Consider the following 17,299-nt stretch of genomic DNA (forward strand, 5'->3'; position numbering starts at 1 on the left):
ATTATCATTATGATGCAATGCTGCAGAGCCTTATTATATCGAGGTCACTGGGACAGTGAAGATTGTCTTGTTGCTTCACATTTCTTTTTGTGCCAGTGTAAAAGAACAGGAAAGTATGGGGAGGTGGAGTCAGAGGAATTGCTCTTGTGTGGGGCCTTGGTATACTGTCCTATCTCTCTATAACGAGGTTCCACTGTACCTTGAACATTAAATTCTATTTGAATGTTTCATATGGGTATGTGAACAAATCAGCTTGCCTTGCCTTCCCAATTACTTTCGTTTCTTTTCTTTTTCTTCTTCCTTTTCCACCTTTTTTTTCTCTCTTTCCTTCATTCCCTTTCGGTATTAAAGCTGTCAATTATGGTTTGTCTGGAAACATATATAAGTATTTGTCTTGGAAAATTTGTGTCTTGCACTGTATTTGATATGTGAGTGAATTAGTGCAATTATATTTTTATGTAGAGATTTTATGGTTTATATTTTATTCTCTGTTTTTGTTTGTTTGTTTGTTTTTTGGTGGTGGTGGTGCTGCTGTAACCGAAACTGCCAGAATGTAAATTTTTATGCCATTATATTTTATTTTGTGCACGACAATAGATTTGAATCTTAATCAGAATACCATTCGTCATATAGCAACATTTCTAGGCTTTGTCTACACCATTTTTCTCTGTACAGATTTCCAAAGTACGGCATAAATTCCTTGATCAAGTGCGGATCTTTGTCAGAGGTGGAGGAGGAGGGCAAGGCCTGCCCAAGTATGGGGGAACTGGAGGTCAGGGGGGTGATGTCTACATTAAAGCTGCAGCTGATGTTACATTGAATAGTGTGAAAGCTTCCAGAGAGCAGCAGCGTTACATGGGTGGTACTGGCAGTAACAGTAAGTGAGTACAAGATGTCTATTTTGAGTATTTTCTTACAGTACTCTGGCGAAGACACCTGCACGTCTATAAAACTTGCAATGAGAATTTCATTGTGTAACGAAGGTATTAAGTCATGTAAACAAGAGAAAAGAAATGTCTTGTTACTTCATATTTGCTATTCAAAAGTTGTTCAGCTCTCACCTGCTCTCAGCAGCAGTGCGCTAACTGGTGTTTATGTCTCTGGGGTTGTGTGTATTTGCTCATGTTGTATGTGTCTGTAGAGTTTGTGTGTGTGTGTGTGTGTGTTTGTTGCACCAGGGAGGTGTAAGAAAAGGAGAGACAACTCGTTCGTAATTCATGCAAACACGTTTGGTTTCAAAGCGTTACAGTGGGATGTCTGTCATTCCACTATATGCTTTAAGGTCCTGCTCTGCACCGCTCTAGTTGCAAGGCAAAGTTCGGAGACGAACGCATTTCACCTTTCGTTGAATTACAAGCTTTATTCCCCCGTAAAATTTCAAATGAAATACTCGAATTGATTAAGAGTAGTTTAGGAAAGAATTCAATATTATAAACATGTATTTCTAGTTTCTTCGTAATGCGCAAATCGAAATGAAATGAAAATTAGGCCCTCTTAAAAACCTAATATTTTCCTATAATGCGCACATTTCCGCATGTTAGTTTTCTATCTTTTAATCTGTGATATTTTGATCTTCCAAATAAAGTACTCCACTAAAGCGTGCTCCAGCGTGCTTTTAAACTATTTGCTGTTAAAATTGTCCAGTTTTACACTGCATTTTGATTGCTGCTCCAATTCAAGGTACTGGTACACAAATTCATTGTTGCCATCACATTGAAAGAGAGAGAGCGAAATGCAGTAGGGGCAAGTATTCTAGATGTGAGAGCGCTAGTCCCGATTATTGATGCTCTCTTTTGTCAAAGCATCTGATTTCCACTTGTAGTTAAGCACATAACTTCTCGGCGGTGCCACGCATCCTTCAAAGGAGAGCAGGAGTTGCCTCTCCTTTTCTTACACCTCCCTGGTTGCACGGTTACGTTAGCATAATCTCATCTACATTACATGCAGCAAGTGAATGAAGCTTGCCATTATAACATCGAACAAGGATTCCAAGTAGTTCTGCTGAGTTGTCAGCTGTTCTCTATGATTTCTATATGACTTCATCCTTTCCTTTGCATTTTGAAGTAGACTTGTTCTTTGAAGGTATATTGCATTTATGTCACATTAGTAGCTCATCCACATTCTTAAACTCATATCATCTGTGCAGACCACGTATCCTGCAGGGATCTAAGGGTAAAGATGTCTATGTCACAGTTCCCGTCGGAGTTTGTGTCACAGATGACAAAAACAATGTACTAGGTAAGATTTTTTTTTCTTTTCAAATTAATGAAATTCTTGTGTCGATTTGTTTTCATTACAGGGCCATTCTCCCAAAAAGTGTGCAAAACTGCAATTTTCGTGTCGCCAGCATGTTCATACAGTTTAAATCGATATTTTGTCCCTCAGAAATCAACATTTTTAGTTCAATTCATCCGAGTGGTTAGACCTGTAAAATATATATCAATACAGCTATTGGGACATCCCGGGATAATATTAGAAATACGATCCGAAGTTTGATGTAACCCTAAATACCCCATGTCGCCAGAAGTGGACGTGCTCATATAACAAGTTCTTACTCATCAACGTATCATTCAAATCAAATCTTTTGTGCTTCATTCCATTGCCCCTCAAGTGCATGAATGAAAAATGATATTACATAATAATATAATGTTTTGATATTTCTCTAGGAGATCATTTATATCATGTCGCCAAATCACAGTCAGATATGTTACCCTGTTTGAGACCTTTGAGAGAAGATCAAGGTAATGCCGCATAGCAGTGTAATTTAATGTGTTAAACAAAGTCAACCTCACGCATACATGGAATCTCTTGTTAAAAAAAATATATATACTGATCCGAAGCCATGGAAACCTAATTTTACAATGAGCTGATATCAGATACGTTACTTATATTTTGCTTCATTTAGAAAAAAAAAGTCTGCTGTTATATGAAAGCAAAGCTCCGGTACTTTTGAATACTTAAAGGGGATGGCTAGTAACTGATCAGTGGGAATCAGTGGGAATGCTGGGGGATGATTGTTCCAATCCTTGTGGGATTCATTTAAGAGTACACACTGTACATTATATAGCTATTGTTGTGTGAAAATTATTTGCTTCAGAATCGTCTCATATTAAAGTAATGTGCAGTTTAATGTTTATGATCGCCCCGTCACTGTACAGGCCTGCTAACCTGGAAAACAATAGAAATTGCTCCAGAAAATTAATATTTTTGTAAGTAATAGTGTGAGAACGGTAATGGCACATCAGATACGTTACCATCATACACGCGCGATATGTTACCAATGATATGCATCGTGCAGCAAAGTTAACCGCGACGCGCTTTTGTGCGCGGATTCAACCAGTCAACATCATGCTCTATACGACGTGCTAAGAAAACATGCAGTTCTAAAAGGAATTAAAAGTTTATTTAATGAAAAATCGGTTTTGAAGTGGCCGAGATATCCAAAATAAAGTAAAAGAAAGTGGTCCTAATAAAATGTGATGGCCGATCTACTTTTATAATTATAAACATTTCCTTTTACTTTATTATGGACATCTACATTTATTTTTAAACCGATTTTCATCAAATAAACTTTTCTTAAGTATTTTGTATAAGTGGATTTCGATTATCTTGCAAAAGGACGGAATCCTTATCTAAACCAGAACTAAATTATCCCTTAGAATTATGGTATTACAAAAAGTGCCGTCAGATATACGTTACAAATCCATTTTATTTCTGCTTTGTTGATGTTTTTGTGTGTGTTTAGTATCAAGATAAATTTTTGTAAAAATCAACTTAGGACTTTTAAGGGCTGAAGTCTGGTACCCACCTTATGTTGTCAGCTTAATAGCAAACAAGGCTACATGAACGGTCTATACCTTTGTTCATGATAATTTTGCATCTTATCTACATAAAATGCGCTCAGTATTATGGTTAAAGTCAAGAGCACTTCCTTGGATGCATGTTTATGTTCTGAAAATGACTATAGGATTTGATAGAACGTTTTGCATCAGGTGTTTTTAATCACATAATTGAGTGATTTGGGTTTGATGTAAATCGGTAATTAAATGTGTCAATAAACATAAATGCTTTGTCAGATACGTTACCATCGTTTCTCGATTTGTGAGACCTAATTTTTTTACAGACAAGAACAAAGAAAAATTGAATTCCTGTGTGTTATGTGCATAGAAATCTTTTCCAACTTCATTTTTACCGTCTTCCATGTAATTACAAAGTTTTGGAACTATATCAGAAAAAAAAAAAAGTGTTGTGGATTTGTGTTTGTTTGGTTCTCGTATTTCACGTATACCTCAGTTTTAGCGAAGAGTTGTCTAATCTACCTATTGCAAATCATTCTTTACGTTTAGAAGTGCGGTGTTTTAACGAAAATAGTCACATCGTGATGTTCCTACAAGTTAAAATGAATTTATTGGCATGATTGGTGTTGGGTCTGAAACGTATGCTAACAGAACTTTTGATGCGTCAGATACGTTACCACAAACGGATCTTCTTCCGATCCAGAATTAATCAGTGTTTAGTAGTAGCCATGATAAAAATCATGAGCATACATACTCAGGCAGGATTTGAACCTACGACCTCCTGACCACTAGACAGGTGTGTTATCCACTAGACCACTAAGCTTCCACCCAGTGCTTTAAATTTCGCCCGACAGCCAGTGCTGGTTCTAATTCTTATAGCATCTATTCAAATCAATGAATGCAATTCTTGCATCAAGTTTAAATTGTAGAGGTACAGACAAGTTTGTAATTGGCATGTAGATGGCGCTGTTCATCCTGTCAATCTCATGAGCCTTCTTTGGGTAGTATCGGTCTCGTGGGCTTTCTTTGCCTAGTGTTGGTCTCGTGAGCCTTCTTTGCCTAGAGTCGGTCATGTGGGCGTTCTTTGCCTAGTGTCAGTCTCGTGAGCCTTTTTTGCATACTGTTGGTCTCGTAAGCCTTTATTGCGTACTGTCGGTCTCGTGAGCCTTTTCTGTGTAGTGTCGAACTCATGGGCTGTATGACTCGTGAGCCATATAACTTGTGGGACATATGACTCATGGACCTATTTTTTATGTCAGTCTCGTGGACCGTATAACTCGTGGGTGTCGGTCTCATGGGATGACCCCCAATATGGGCCTTTGTACTACAGAGAACTAGAAAGAGATAAAATCTGTTCTCTCTGTATAATGCAAAAAGGACACTTTGACAGAGTCATGAACCTGTCAGACAACGCTTTGTAGAATTAGAATGGTGGATACAGTCGCAGCGGACGACTATAAATAACTCCCCCGAAACCCACGAAACATTTTGAATTTTCAACCGTCATTGAGACAGTGCGAATCGGGCGTTCTCATTTTCACCAAAATTTCACCTTCTCATATCTCCGCTATACATTGACCAAAATCGCTCAAACTTTCAGTATCAATGCAAAATGATGATTCTATCCACATATGAAAAATCACGAGAAACGATTTAGTACTTTTTAAGTTATTCAATATTTCATGATTCGCTGTCTCCGAAAACTACCCTCCGATTATTTCCAGACACATCTGGTCGCACCACTAAATATTCATGAAACTTAACATACATATTCATAAGACATCGGCTGACGTTAGCAGAGTGCTGTTCGCTTTGCTGAAGACCAATTTTTGAAGTTACAAGTGCAAATAAATGAGGTGTTTTGTCAGAAATCTCAAATTGTGCGGGAGCAGCAAACGAGAATAATGACGTCATATTCTAAGAAAAACTGATTTGCGCTTGCGCAGTGAATGGACTTTCCCATGCTGCTTCGATCCATTGAGCTGACTAGTCAATGCGTACTGTGCGATGCGAGGTGGCTGCTGCGGATGCCTAGTACACTGTGCATAATTACATGCATGAGAGTGGGCCGCAAGGTGTCGATAAGTAGCAGCATGTGCTGCAGGGGACTCCGCCACCTCATAAATAAGCACTTACTTTATCAAAACTGGCCTATTAAAAAGAAAGAAGCAAAAATGTGAATATCTACCAGCTATGATACCACTTGTAAATTCATGACATTGGATTATTTGGACTTTACACAGATTTTACAGCACTAGTAAGTAACAATACAACTACGAATTCCCGGTACTAGTTAATACGATCAGAGTACAGGTGATGTGAGTGCCACAAAGATGTGGGTACGTGGGACTGTACCCTGTCTTCCTGTGTGCGAATGACTATGAAATTTTGTGCTCGGAACGAAGGTAGAAAGTGCACCTCTTTCGATTATTTCCAGACATATCCAGACGCATGACTTCTCGAATGTGATATTTTAGAGTTCTGTAAAGAAATACATACTTAGTAACATACTTGAAAGTTTTTTGTTGTTCACGAAGTCAAAATGTGAAATTTTAGCAACGATTTCTGACAATTATTTTCCGTTTTGAGAGTGAAGTTCTGCTCCATTTTGGAATATTTTATTGTTATTATATTCTGCTCCATTTTGGAATATTTTATTGTTGTTATTATATTCTGCTCCATTTTGGAATATTTTATTGTTGTTATTATATTCTGCTCCATTTTGGAATATTTTATTGTTATTATATTCTGCTCCATTTTGGAATATTTTATTGTTGTTATTATATTCTGCTCCATTTTGGAATATTTTATCGTTGTTATTTAAATAAGGTAACATAATGGCAGGTTAAAATTAGGTTTTTACTTTTCATAACCGTTTGGATTGTCAAAAAATATGAATTAATAGTAAAGTTACAGCAGTTTTGCTGCGACACTTTCCTAGCGGTTTTCATGCGAAACATGTTCACTCCAGAGGAACGCTAGGTCACATCAAAATGAAAACAGCGAGTTAATTGCACCCGTCCGCTGTGACTGGATATACAATGTCACTTAGATCAGTTCAGTTCCCTTCAGATTGTAAAGGCTCCAGAGATGGAACCCTGCATAGATGCAAGTGGTAAAGGATGGGGTGCCTTGATCAAGTCACAAAATTGGTCATCACAATTTGATCATTAAAAACAACACAGATTTAAATTGGTCTAGAGAGAACATAACAGTTATGTGGAGATCTTAGCAGTGAGCGTGGGATTCAAATTCTATTGCTCTAACAAGTGAAGTGTTCATGTCTTGTCAGAGTTCAGGTGAACCCGTAGCAATCATGCTGGCCATCTCTGAACTTGGCTGATTCCCAGGTTTATCACAATTATGCTAAGCTGCAGGTAAATGTGGAGCATGATGCTTTGCAACCATGAACAATGCTCGTGCAATCACCCTTCAAAACTTCCAGTAGAGTTTGTTGAGAAGTTTTGAAAGACAGCCAAGGGGTATAAGAGACACTTTGTGCCTGAGACATCAATGGAAATCTGTTTTTTCTATCCAATGCTCAGGTGACTTAAACTTAGTTGGGGACGAAATTCTGGTAGCTTCTGGAGGAGATGGTGGGAATAAGTCCAATAGATGGTGTGGCACCAAGGGCCAAAGAAGTAACATCAAGCTTGTCCTCAAGCTAATTGCTGATGTAGGATTTGTAGGGTAAGTTTTTCCTTTAAATTATTACCTTGTTTATCTTAGCCATATATATTGCTTCGCTTCTGTTGCAATGTAGGTAATGTAGTTATGAATGATGTCTGTTTTTCTCTTACATGTTTCCTTTGCCATTTTTTCTGTCAAATTAATACATATTTTTGTTTTTCATTTTGAATATAACAGTATGGTAGAAGGTACATTGTGACATGACATAGTGCTCAACATCATATCCTAGATCTATCTAAAATAAAAACAATTGGGCATTTCATAAAACAAGTCAATTGAGTATTCCAAGCAGTTGAAACAGTTCCTTGATTGATTAAATGCTATGAAGCATTAGAGTTTTCTTTTATGTCAAACCATGTTGTCACATGTCATATTTGATGATGTTTCTGTCACAGATGTGCCAGCATATCCTTGAATCAATACATCTCCACACACACATTTTAATATTATCGGTTATGTTCAGACAGTGATCCTTAACTTCGAGGATATTAAAGCTAACTTTGAGGATAGGCTCGTAGTTGAATTGGGGGTGCTAAGTGTTGCATGGTCTCTTTGTTAATTTCATGACGAAACAGACCATGCCACACTTGGCGCCCCATACTTAACTACAAGCTTATCTTCAAAGTTAGCTTATCCTCAGTTGATACCCCCATCTCACTAGACGGCAATTCCGCTACAATCTTAGATATTTAGCAGAGCTCTTGTGTTGTGGCTTGATCATGTCAAATCGTCTCCATCGTATCTTGAACGTTTTAGAAGTGTTAAGGGTCGCCACCATCGCTATGGTTGCCACCAAGTTTTGAACATGTGTAGAACTTCCATAGCGAGAGCACAGTGGTTTTGAAGCATATCACAATTGCCTCACAAGCATATTAAAAGCGGCATATTCATAGCTCTCCAACGTGGGAGCAACGCGTAGAGCGTAACTTAAGCGCATTGGAAGCGGCTCTCATTGCCTGTGAAAATTTTGCATCTTGTCAGCCTGGAAAAGTGGCAACAGTGTGGCAGCATCGTCGTATTATCATGGCACTTTTGCCTTCAGTGCGGGTTGAGATTAGAGAAGCCATAATGTAATTGACTTGCAGGTCAAAAATGAAGATGAAGGGCGACTGCACCACGATGTGTGAATTTTACACAGATCGCAATGGTTGACATAATCTCCTTCCTAGTGAAATAGGGGTATAAGAATCACCATCTGAATGTAACTAATGTTTATTTCCCTGTAGACTTGGTTTGATTTACACTTTCTTTTTAGATATTGTATAATTTGACACTGAAGTGAGGCCATTTATTCCGACAGAAATGAACTAAATATCAAACTTGTGTATCATTAGGTTTCCTAATGCAGGAAAGTCCACACTACTCAAAGGTATTTCAAGAACACAGCCCAAGATTGCTGACTATCCATGTGAGTGATCCATTTGCTTTTATGATACAATGCAGCATACTAGCAACTGCCCAAGTCTTGGGCTTGAAATTGAAACACTTTTTCAGTTTATCCATGAAATTGCCAGAGAGGAGGGTGAAATATTTTTGGTAGTGGTTGGGTGGTCATATGGCTGATGAAGGTATGTCATCAGTCATTACATCTTTTCTTTCTTTCTTTCTTTCTTTTTTTTTGGGGGGGGGGGGGAGGCTGTTATACGTTTTTCACCATGTCATTTTTGTTTAGATAATATAAAAATGTTTTAAAGCAAATTTTATATTCTTCCACTCATTCTGGTTTTTAAAAAAAGTTGTAATGCTTTTAGCGGCTTTACTCATATTTATTTACAAACATGTTGATTATGTATAAGTTTACTTCATTGAAAGTTGATACCTCATGGAAAGGGTATTTTGGCAGCATAGTTATGGTTTTTAAAGGATACAGTGTGATTTTTTTTTAAAGTAACCTATGATGAAATGTTGGGAAGAGCAGGAAATTGCAACTTCACTCTACACAAAATAGCAAAGATAATGACCCCAAAAGTAACAATGACAACTGAGGCATAGGAAGGCAACATCCCACATTTTTACAGCCTTAAAACTTCAGCTACAGAGCAGCAACACTGACAAATTGTGACCGGCAACAACTGTTTCAGGCAAAAGTCACAAATTTTGAAAATTCATGTTTTCATTGAATCACATTGCCCATTTCCTAAGATTTGCATTGATATAAAACACTTGTATCCTCTAGCACCGTAAGTGGGCATATAAAGCAAAATACAATGCACTTTTTAATATGTTAGCCTGACATAATTGCAAGAAAACAGGCTTTGAAGATTCACTCATTGCTCAAAGACAATATCCGAGCGGCGATGCAAGGTGAGAATCACCCATCCGTACGATGGTGCCAATCGAGATTAAGCTCCATCTCTAGCAACCATAGTGCCTTCTGATTGGCTCACTGAGAGAGTCAATTTCCCAGGCATTTCCTCAAAACTCAGCATATGGAGCTGAAATACACAATGCGTTTCGCTCAGGTTTGTTAACTAGTATGTCTTTCAAGATATACGATAAATGCACTAAATTGCAAGCCTGCTAGTGTACATGTGTATGGTGCACGCATTAACCTATAGCATCCACAGATGTCTGTGTGTACATGTAACAGGAGCGGGTGGCGCATTCATATCCACATCTATACACATTGCGTTTTCCATGTGTGTGATTTGTTTGTTTTCATAATTGAGGACCCTTTCATAGGCAGAAAAAATTATTATTGCTAACACTGACAAGGGTTACGCTTCTGTTGTTTATTTTGTTTTTCAAGCATATGTTGCATTGCGGTGTTGTTCATTATATCAAAAAACAAACAAACACAGCTACCGTTTGTTGCAATCCTGATGTTTAGTATTTGAATATCGGTCATTAGCTGACCGATCCTTTCCTCTCCTCTGCTGTCCTTTGAGTCAACCTGCTGTTATATTACTACAAGCACACAGTCGAATTTGAAGAATTTCATAAGTTTTCTTTACACGATTATGTCATTTTGCCACATTTGACAGGTGAGTTTCTGATCGCATTGCACGATTTATGTGGTGATTTGTGTCTCCGATGCATTCAAACCATGTTCCCTGTTACGTTTAAGGACACATAATAACTCACACGATCAGTCCATAGATATACGGTTCTTGGGATACCTTACTGCCATTGTTGCGTAGGGGTTTTACATGTGACGGAAGAGCTTCCGTATATCACTATAACTGACCTATTGACCTGACGCTATAACCTTACTGCATCTAATCTGCATACATCACATTCCCCATGCTATATGTTTTCATGTTGGAAGTTAGCGCTGCTGTTCACTTTTGTTTCACTTCCATTGTTGAACATTGCAATAGACCGATTCGGGTTCGTTGAGGGCAGCAGACAATTTGTGGCACTGGGCGCAGCCATAAGGCCATTTTGAGGTGTATTAGCAGACCCCCTGTAGAGCCCACTAATGTCAAAATCGACCACTAATGTCAAAACAACCACTAATGTCATAAACACGTCGACGACAAATGTCATAACAACCACTAATGTCATAACACGTCAACGACAAATGTCATAACAACCACTAATGTCATAACACGTCAACGACAAATGTCTTAATGACCACTAATGTCATAACACGTCGACGACAAATGTCAAAATCGGATTAACCACTAATGTCATAACACGTCGACGACAAATGTCAAAATTTCCATTTTTACTGCAAATGTCATAACATGTCGACGACAAATGTCAAAATCGGATTAACCACTAATGTCATTCACATCGACGACAAATGTCAAAATTTCCAAATTTTACTGCAAATTTCATAACCCGTCACAGGGGCATATCCAGGAATTCCGTCATGGGGAGGCGCCTTTACAAAATCAAAGGCTGGCGAGACCCTCCCCCCCCCCCCCCCCCATTTTCTTATTTTTATTTCTGTTGCGTTAACAAAATATAGAGAGGGGGCACCAGAGGGGGATGCGCCCCTCTCGATCCGCGATTGCGTCAACCGCAAATGTCAAAATTGGGTTAATAATCACAAATGTCATTTCGGAACACGTCGACCACAAATGTCATAACGCGTCAAAGGGGCGGATCCAGGAATTTCAAAGGCCAGCAAAACCCCTCCCCTTTCTTTTTCTTTTTCTTTCTTTGTTTTAACAAAACAGAGACGAGGAGGGGCCGCAGCGCCCCCTCTAGATCCGCCACTGCGTCAACCACAAGTCAATGTCAAAACCCATCATTTGCATTACAGAGACGGATCCAGGAATTCCGTAAAGGGAGGCGTCTTTACAAAGTCAAAGGCTTCCACACCACCTCCCCATTTTTTTTCTTTTATTTATGTTGTTAAAAAATAGAAGGGGGCACCATAAGGGGATGCGTGCCCTCTCCATCTATAATTGCGTTTAAACCACAAATGTCAAAACTCATTGCTTGCATTACTGGGGCGGATCCAGGAATTCCGTAAAGGGGAGGCACCTTTACAAAATTAAAGCTGCCGTACCCCCTTCCCATTTCCCCGTTTTAGTTTTATTGTTTTAACTGAAAGAGAGAGAGAAGGGGGGGGCACCAGAGAGGATGCGCCCCCTTCTCGATCCGCGATTGCGTCATGCACAAATGTCAAAACTCATTGCTTGTAATACAGGGGCGGATCCAGGAATTGCGTAAAGGGGGAGGGGGGAGGCACCTTTACATAATTAAAGCCTGGCGCATCCGCCATCTTTTATTATTTATGTTGTTTTGAAGGGAAAAAAAGGAGAGGGGGCACCAGAGGGGAATGCGCCCGTCTCTATCCGCGATTACATCAACCACAAATGTCAAAACTCATTGCTTGCATTACAGGGGCGGATTCAGGATTTCCGTAAAGGGGAGGCACCTTTACAAAATTAAAGCTGCCGCACCCCACCCCCATATTTCCCCTTTTTAGTTTTATTGTTTTAGCTAAAGAGAGAGAGAGGGGGGGGCACCACAGGGGGATGCGCGCCCCCTTCTCGATCCACGACTGTGTAAACCACAAATATCAAAACGCATTGCTTGTAATACAGGGGCGGATCCAGGAATTGCGTAAAGGGGGGGGCACCTTAACCAAAGAGTGGCACATCCCCATCTTTTTGTTATTGTTTATGTTGTTTTGAAGAATTTTCTTTCTTTCTATTTTCTTTTTATTCATGTTGTCTTTTAAGGGGGGCACCAGAGGGGGGATGCGCCGTCTCGATCCGTGATTGCGTCAACCACTAAATGTCAGAACTCATTGCTTGCATTACAGGGGCGGATCCATGAATTCCGTAAAGGGGAGGCGCCTTCACAAAATTAAAACCTGCCGCACGCCCTATTTTTTTTATGTTTCATTTGTGTTGTTTTTACAACAACAACAACAACAAAATAGCTACTGCACCCCTGTTTTTTTCTTTTATTTCTGTTGTTTTAACAACAAAAAAAAAGGATAGAAAGGGGGCACCAGAGAGGTATGAGTCCCCTCTCGATCCGCGATTGCGTCAACCATAAATGTCAAAACTCATTGCTTGCATTACAGGGGCGGGTCCAGGAATTCCGCAAAGACGTCTTTTCAAAATGAAAGGCTGGCGTAACCCCCCTCAACTTATTTATTTCTTTTTATTTTTACGGAATTCCTGGACCCGCCGCCGCGGCCCCTGTAATGCAAGCAATGAATTTTGACATTTGTCGTTGACGCAATCGTGTATCGAGAGGGGGAGCATCCCCCTCTGGTGCCCCCTATCTATATTTTGTTGTTAAAACAACAGAAATGAAATGAAAAAAAAAAAATAGGGGGAGCGGCATGTTTTAATTTTGTAAAGGCGACTCCCCTTTACGGAATTGCTGGATCTGCCCCTGTAATGCAAGCAATGAATTTTGACATTGTGGTTGAGGCAATGGGGGATCGAGACGGGCGCATCCCCTTCTGGTGCCCCCCTCTTTTTTTTTCTTCAAAACAACATAAATAATAACAAAAAGATGGGGGGGGAGGTGCGCCAGGCTTTTATTATGTAAAGGTGCCCCCACCCCCCCCCCCCATTTACGTAATTCCTGGATCCGCCCATGTTTTACAAGCAATGAGTTTTGACATCTGTGGTTGACGCAATCGCGGATCGAGAAAGGGGCGCATCCTCTCTGGATCCCCCTTCTCTCTCTTTCTCTCTCTTTCAGTTAAAACAATAAAACTAAAAAGGGGAAATGGGGAGGGGGTGCGGCAGCTTTAATTTTGTAAAGGCGCCTCCCCTTTACGGAATTCCTGGATCCAGGAATTATGACATTTGTGGTTGAGGCAATCATGGATCGTGAGGGGGCGCATCCCTCTCATGTGCCCCCTTTCTTTAAAAAATAACAACAACAACCCAACATAAATAAAAAGAAAAAATCTTCAAAACAACGTAAATAATAACAAAAAGAAGGGGGGGGGGAATACGCCAGGCTTTAGTAAAGGTGCCCCCCCCCTTTTCGTAATTCCTGGATCCGCCCCTATATTACAAGCAGTGAGTTTTGACACTTGTGGTTTGCACAATCGCGGATCGAGAAGGGGGCGCATCCCGCTCTGGTGCCCCCCTCTCTCTTTAGTTAAAACAATAAAACTAAAAAGGGGGAAATGGGGGTGGGGTGCGGCAGCTTTAATTTTGTAAAGGCGCCTCCCCTTTACGGAATTCTTGGATCCACCCCTGTAATGCAAGCAATCGCGGATCGAGACGGGCGCATCCCCCTCTGGTGCTCCCTCTCTTTATTTTCTTCAAAACAACATAAATAATAACAAAAAGATGGGGGGATGCGCCAGGCTTTAATTACGTAAAGGTGCCCCCCCCCCCCTTTTACGTAATTCCTGGATCCGCCCCTGTATTACAAGCAATGAGTTTCGACATTTGTGGTTGACGTAATCGCGGATCAAAAAGGGGGCGCATCCCCCTCTGGTACCCCCCCCCCCCTCTCTCTCTCTCTCTCTCTCTATCTCTCTCTTTAGTTTAAACAATAAAACTAAAAAGGGAAAAATGGGGGGAGGGGTGCGGCAGCTTTAATTTTGTAAAAGCGCCTCCCCTTTACGGAATTCCTGGATCCGGCCCTGAAATTCAAGCAATGAGTTTTGCCATTTGTGGTTAACGCAATCATGGATGGAGAGGGCACGCATTCCTCTATGGTGCCCCCCTTCTATTTTTTTAACAACATAGATAAAAAGAAAAAAATGGGGAGGGAATGTGGAAGCCTTTGACTTTGTTAAGGCTCCTCCCTTTTACGGAATTCCTGGATCCGCTTCTGTAATGCAAATGAAGGGTTTTGACATTAACTTGTGGTTGACGCAGTGGCGGATCTAGAGGGGGCGCCCCGGCCCCTCCCCGTCTCTGTTTTTGTTAAAACAAAAGAAAGAAAAAAGAAAAAGAAAAAGAAAGGGGAGGGGTTTCGCTGGCCTTTGAGTTTGTAAAGGCACTTCCCCTTTACGGAATTCCTGGATCCGCCCCTGTGACGCGTTTTGACATTTGTGATCAACGTGTTATGACATTTGTGATTAACCCAATTTTGACATTTGCGGTTGACGCAATCGGGGATCGAGAGGGGCGCATCCCCCTCTGGTGCCCCCTGTCTATATTTTGTTAACGCAACAGAAATGTAAATTAGAAAATAAGGGGGGAAGGGTCTCGCCAGCCTTTGATTTTGTAAAGGCGCCTCCCCTTTACGGAATTCCTGGATATGCCCCTGTGCCGCATTATGACATTTGCAGTAAAATTTGGAGATTTTGACATTTGTCGTCGACGTGTTATGACATTTGCAGTAAAAATGGAAATTTTGACATTTGTCGTCGACGTGTTATGACATTAGTGGTTAATCCGATTTTGACATTTGTCGTCGACGTGTTATGACATTAGTGGTCATTATGACTTTTGTCGTCGACGTGTTATGACATTAGTGGTTGTTATGACATTTGTCATCGACGTGTTATGACATTAGTGGTTGTTATGACATTTGTCGTCGACGTGTTATGACATTAGTGGTTAATCCGATTTTGACATTTGTCGTTGACGTGTTATGACATTAGTGGTCATTATGACTTGTGTCGTCGACGTGTTATGACATTAGTGGTTGTTATGACAGTTGTCGTCGACGTGTTATGACATTAGTGGTTGTTATGACATTTGTCGTCGACGTGTTATGACATTAGTGGTTGTTTTGACATTAGTGGTCGATTTTGACATTAGTGGGCTCTACACCCCCCTCCTCTCCCCCACCCCACGGGCAACATGTTTATCGCGCACTTGTAACAAAGGTTCGCGCACTAAGCAAGCATTCGCGCACTCAGTACGAGACGCCCATTGGCTGAAACGACCATGCATCAGTTTTTCATTCCGTGCGCGTGAGAGGGGTGGGGAGAGAGGAGGGGGGGTCGGATGATACACCGCAGTAATGGCGCTGCCCATGCCAAAAATACACATTGCGCGTCACAGAATCAGTCTATAGATAAGCTCAGATAGGAAGCCAAACAAAGAACATACACTACGCAGCGAGCATATCTATTGTACCAACAACAATGGAGCATGCATGCATGGACAAATCATTCTCAAAACACTGCCAGATGCTTTTCTGAAAGCTGAACTGTGTAAATGTGTGAGGCCCGCTAGCCAATGGCACGCAAGACGCCACACCCTGGCATCACTGGGCACATTGAGTGTGTTTCTACTGAGAGCACTTCGCATCCCTCACATTGCCACGAATTTTGTCCAACGCAGCACCACGTATTTTACGACCACTCGAGCTGTTTCTACTGAGCGATAAAATACGCGGTGATGCAAAGGTGACGTGCAAATGCGGTGATTCCGGAAGTCGGATATTTTTAGGTCACAGATCGGGTCACGCGCGCACTGCCTTATGGGAAGGTAAACAACACGAAGATGGCACCAACCAGAGACAACATGTTTCTTCTAGCGTACCTACATTTACTCATATCAGCCTTAAGCACGGGGCTGGGGAACAGTTGGTAATACAGGGGGCATACTTTCAGGATGTAATCCCTTCCTTTTCCTGAAGTGTTCAGCCTATCAGCTATATAAAAGCGTTCCCTCAAGACTTAGTACTTTAGCTTGTTCCTGATGGCCGCCTGGACAGTCTTCTTGTTTCTCTCTGTTAATACGAGCCCTGCCTGCTTTGCTACTGCCTCGGTTATTTGTTGATAAGCCACGGTATTTCTCTTCGTCTTCCCATCCAATATACCCCGAACTAACATATCCTGCCACTGACTGATGAGAAATCTTTGGAGATCGAGGGTCCAGTTGAGATTTTCTCCAGGCAGCGACATCCTAATGTAGTACTCTCGCGATTCGAGACGATATAAAATGAAATAACGCAGTGTAAAATCAAAGTATGTGATGAGGGCTCAGTAGTGCAATATTAGGCTGTTAATCACGCGAACAATAGACGATGAATGCCACAATTCACATGTAACGTAACGTATAGGGCCTACACCTACACGCGTACACAAGCGAGTTATTGGTACAAAGCATGATGCAAAAACGGTCGCTGTGTGTACACACGTATTTTGTACACATGTGTCGGAGGAGTGTGTGCGATGAACCGATTGAAAAGCGCGGGGAGAAATTCTAGACGTCCCGGTACACCACGAATTTCGCTACCCGGTGTGTTTCTACTGAGAATCGTCCCTCGCGTCACCGCGCATCGACCACCTCAGAAGTTGGACGACGGAGCACCTCGCATCAGCGCGCATCGGCCACTACCCGATCTGTTTCTACTGAGGAAAAATTTGAGGTGTCACCACGCATCAGCTGGCATCAGCTGGTATCGGCTGGCATCACCTCGAATTTTCGTCGCTCAGTAGAAACACGCTCATTGGTGTGGCATTCAAA

General features: G+C 41.0%; 1 protein-coding gene across 1 annotated transcript in view; it reads left to right on the forward strand.

The window, feature by feature from the left end:
- Positions 1 to 17,299, forward strand: part of LOC140243720 (GTP-binding protein 10-like) — a 70,908-nt gene that overhangs the window by 16,972 nt on the left and 36,637 nt on the right. Inside the window, exons 2-5 of the mRNA XM_072323385.1 lie at positions 676 to 881; positions 2,147 to 2,238; positions 7,343 to 7,487; positions 8,822 to 8,895. Of these exons, the coding sequence (XP_072179486.1) occupies positions 676 to 881; positions 2,147 to 2,238; positions 7,343 to 7,487; positions 8,822 to 8,895 (517 nt within the window). The remainder of the gene's footprint in view (positions 1 to 675; positions 882 to 2,146; positions 2,239 to 7,342; positions 7,488 to 8,821; positions 8,896 to 17,299) is intronic.

The sequence above is a fragment of the Diadema setosum genome, chromosome 20 (genome assembly GCF_964275005.1).
Source record: "Diadema setosum chromosome 20, eeDiaSeto1, whole genome shotgun sequence".
NCBI classification, from domain to species: domain Eukaryota; kingdom Metazoa; phylum Echinodermata; class Echinoidea; order Diadematoida; family Diadematidae; genus Diadema; species Diadema setosum.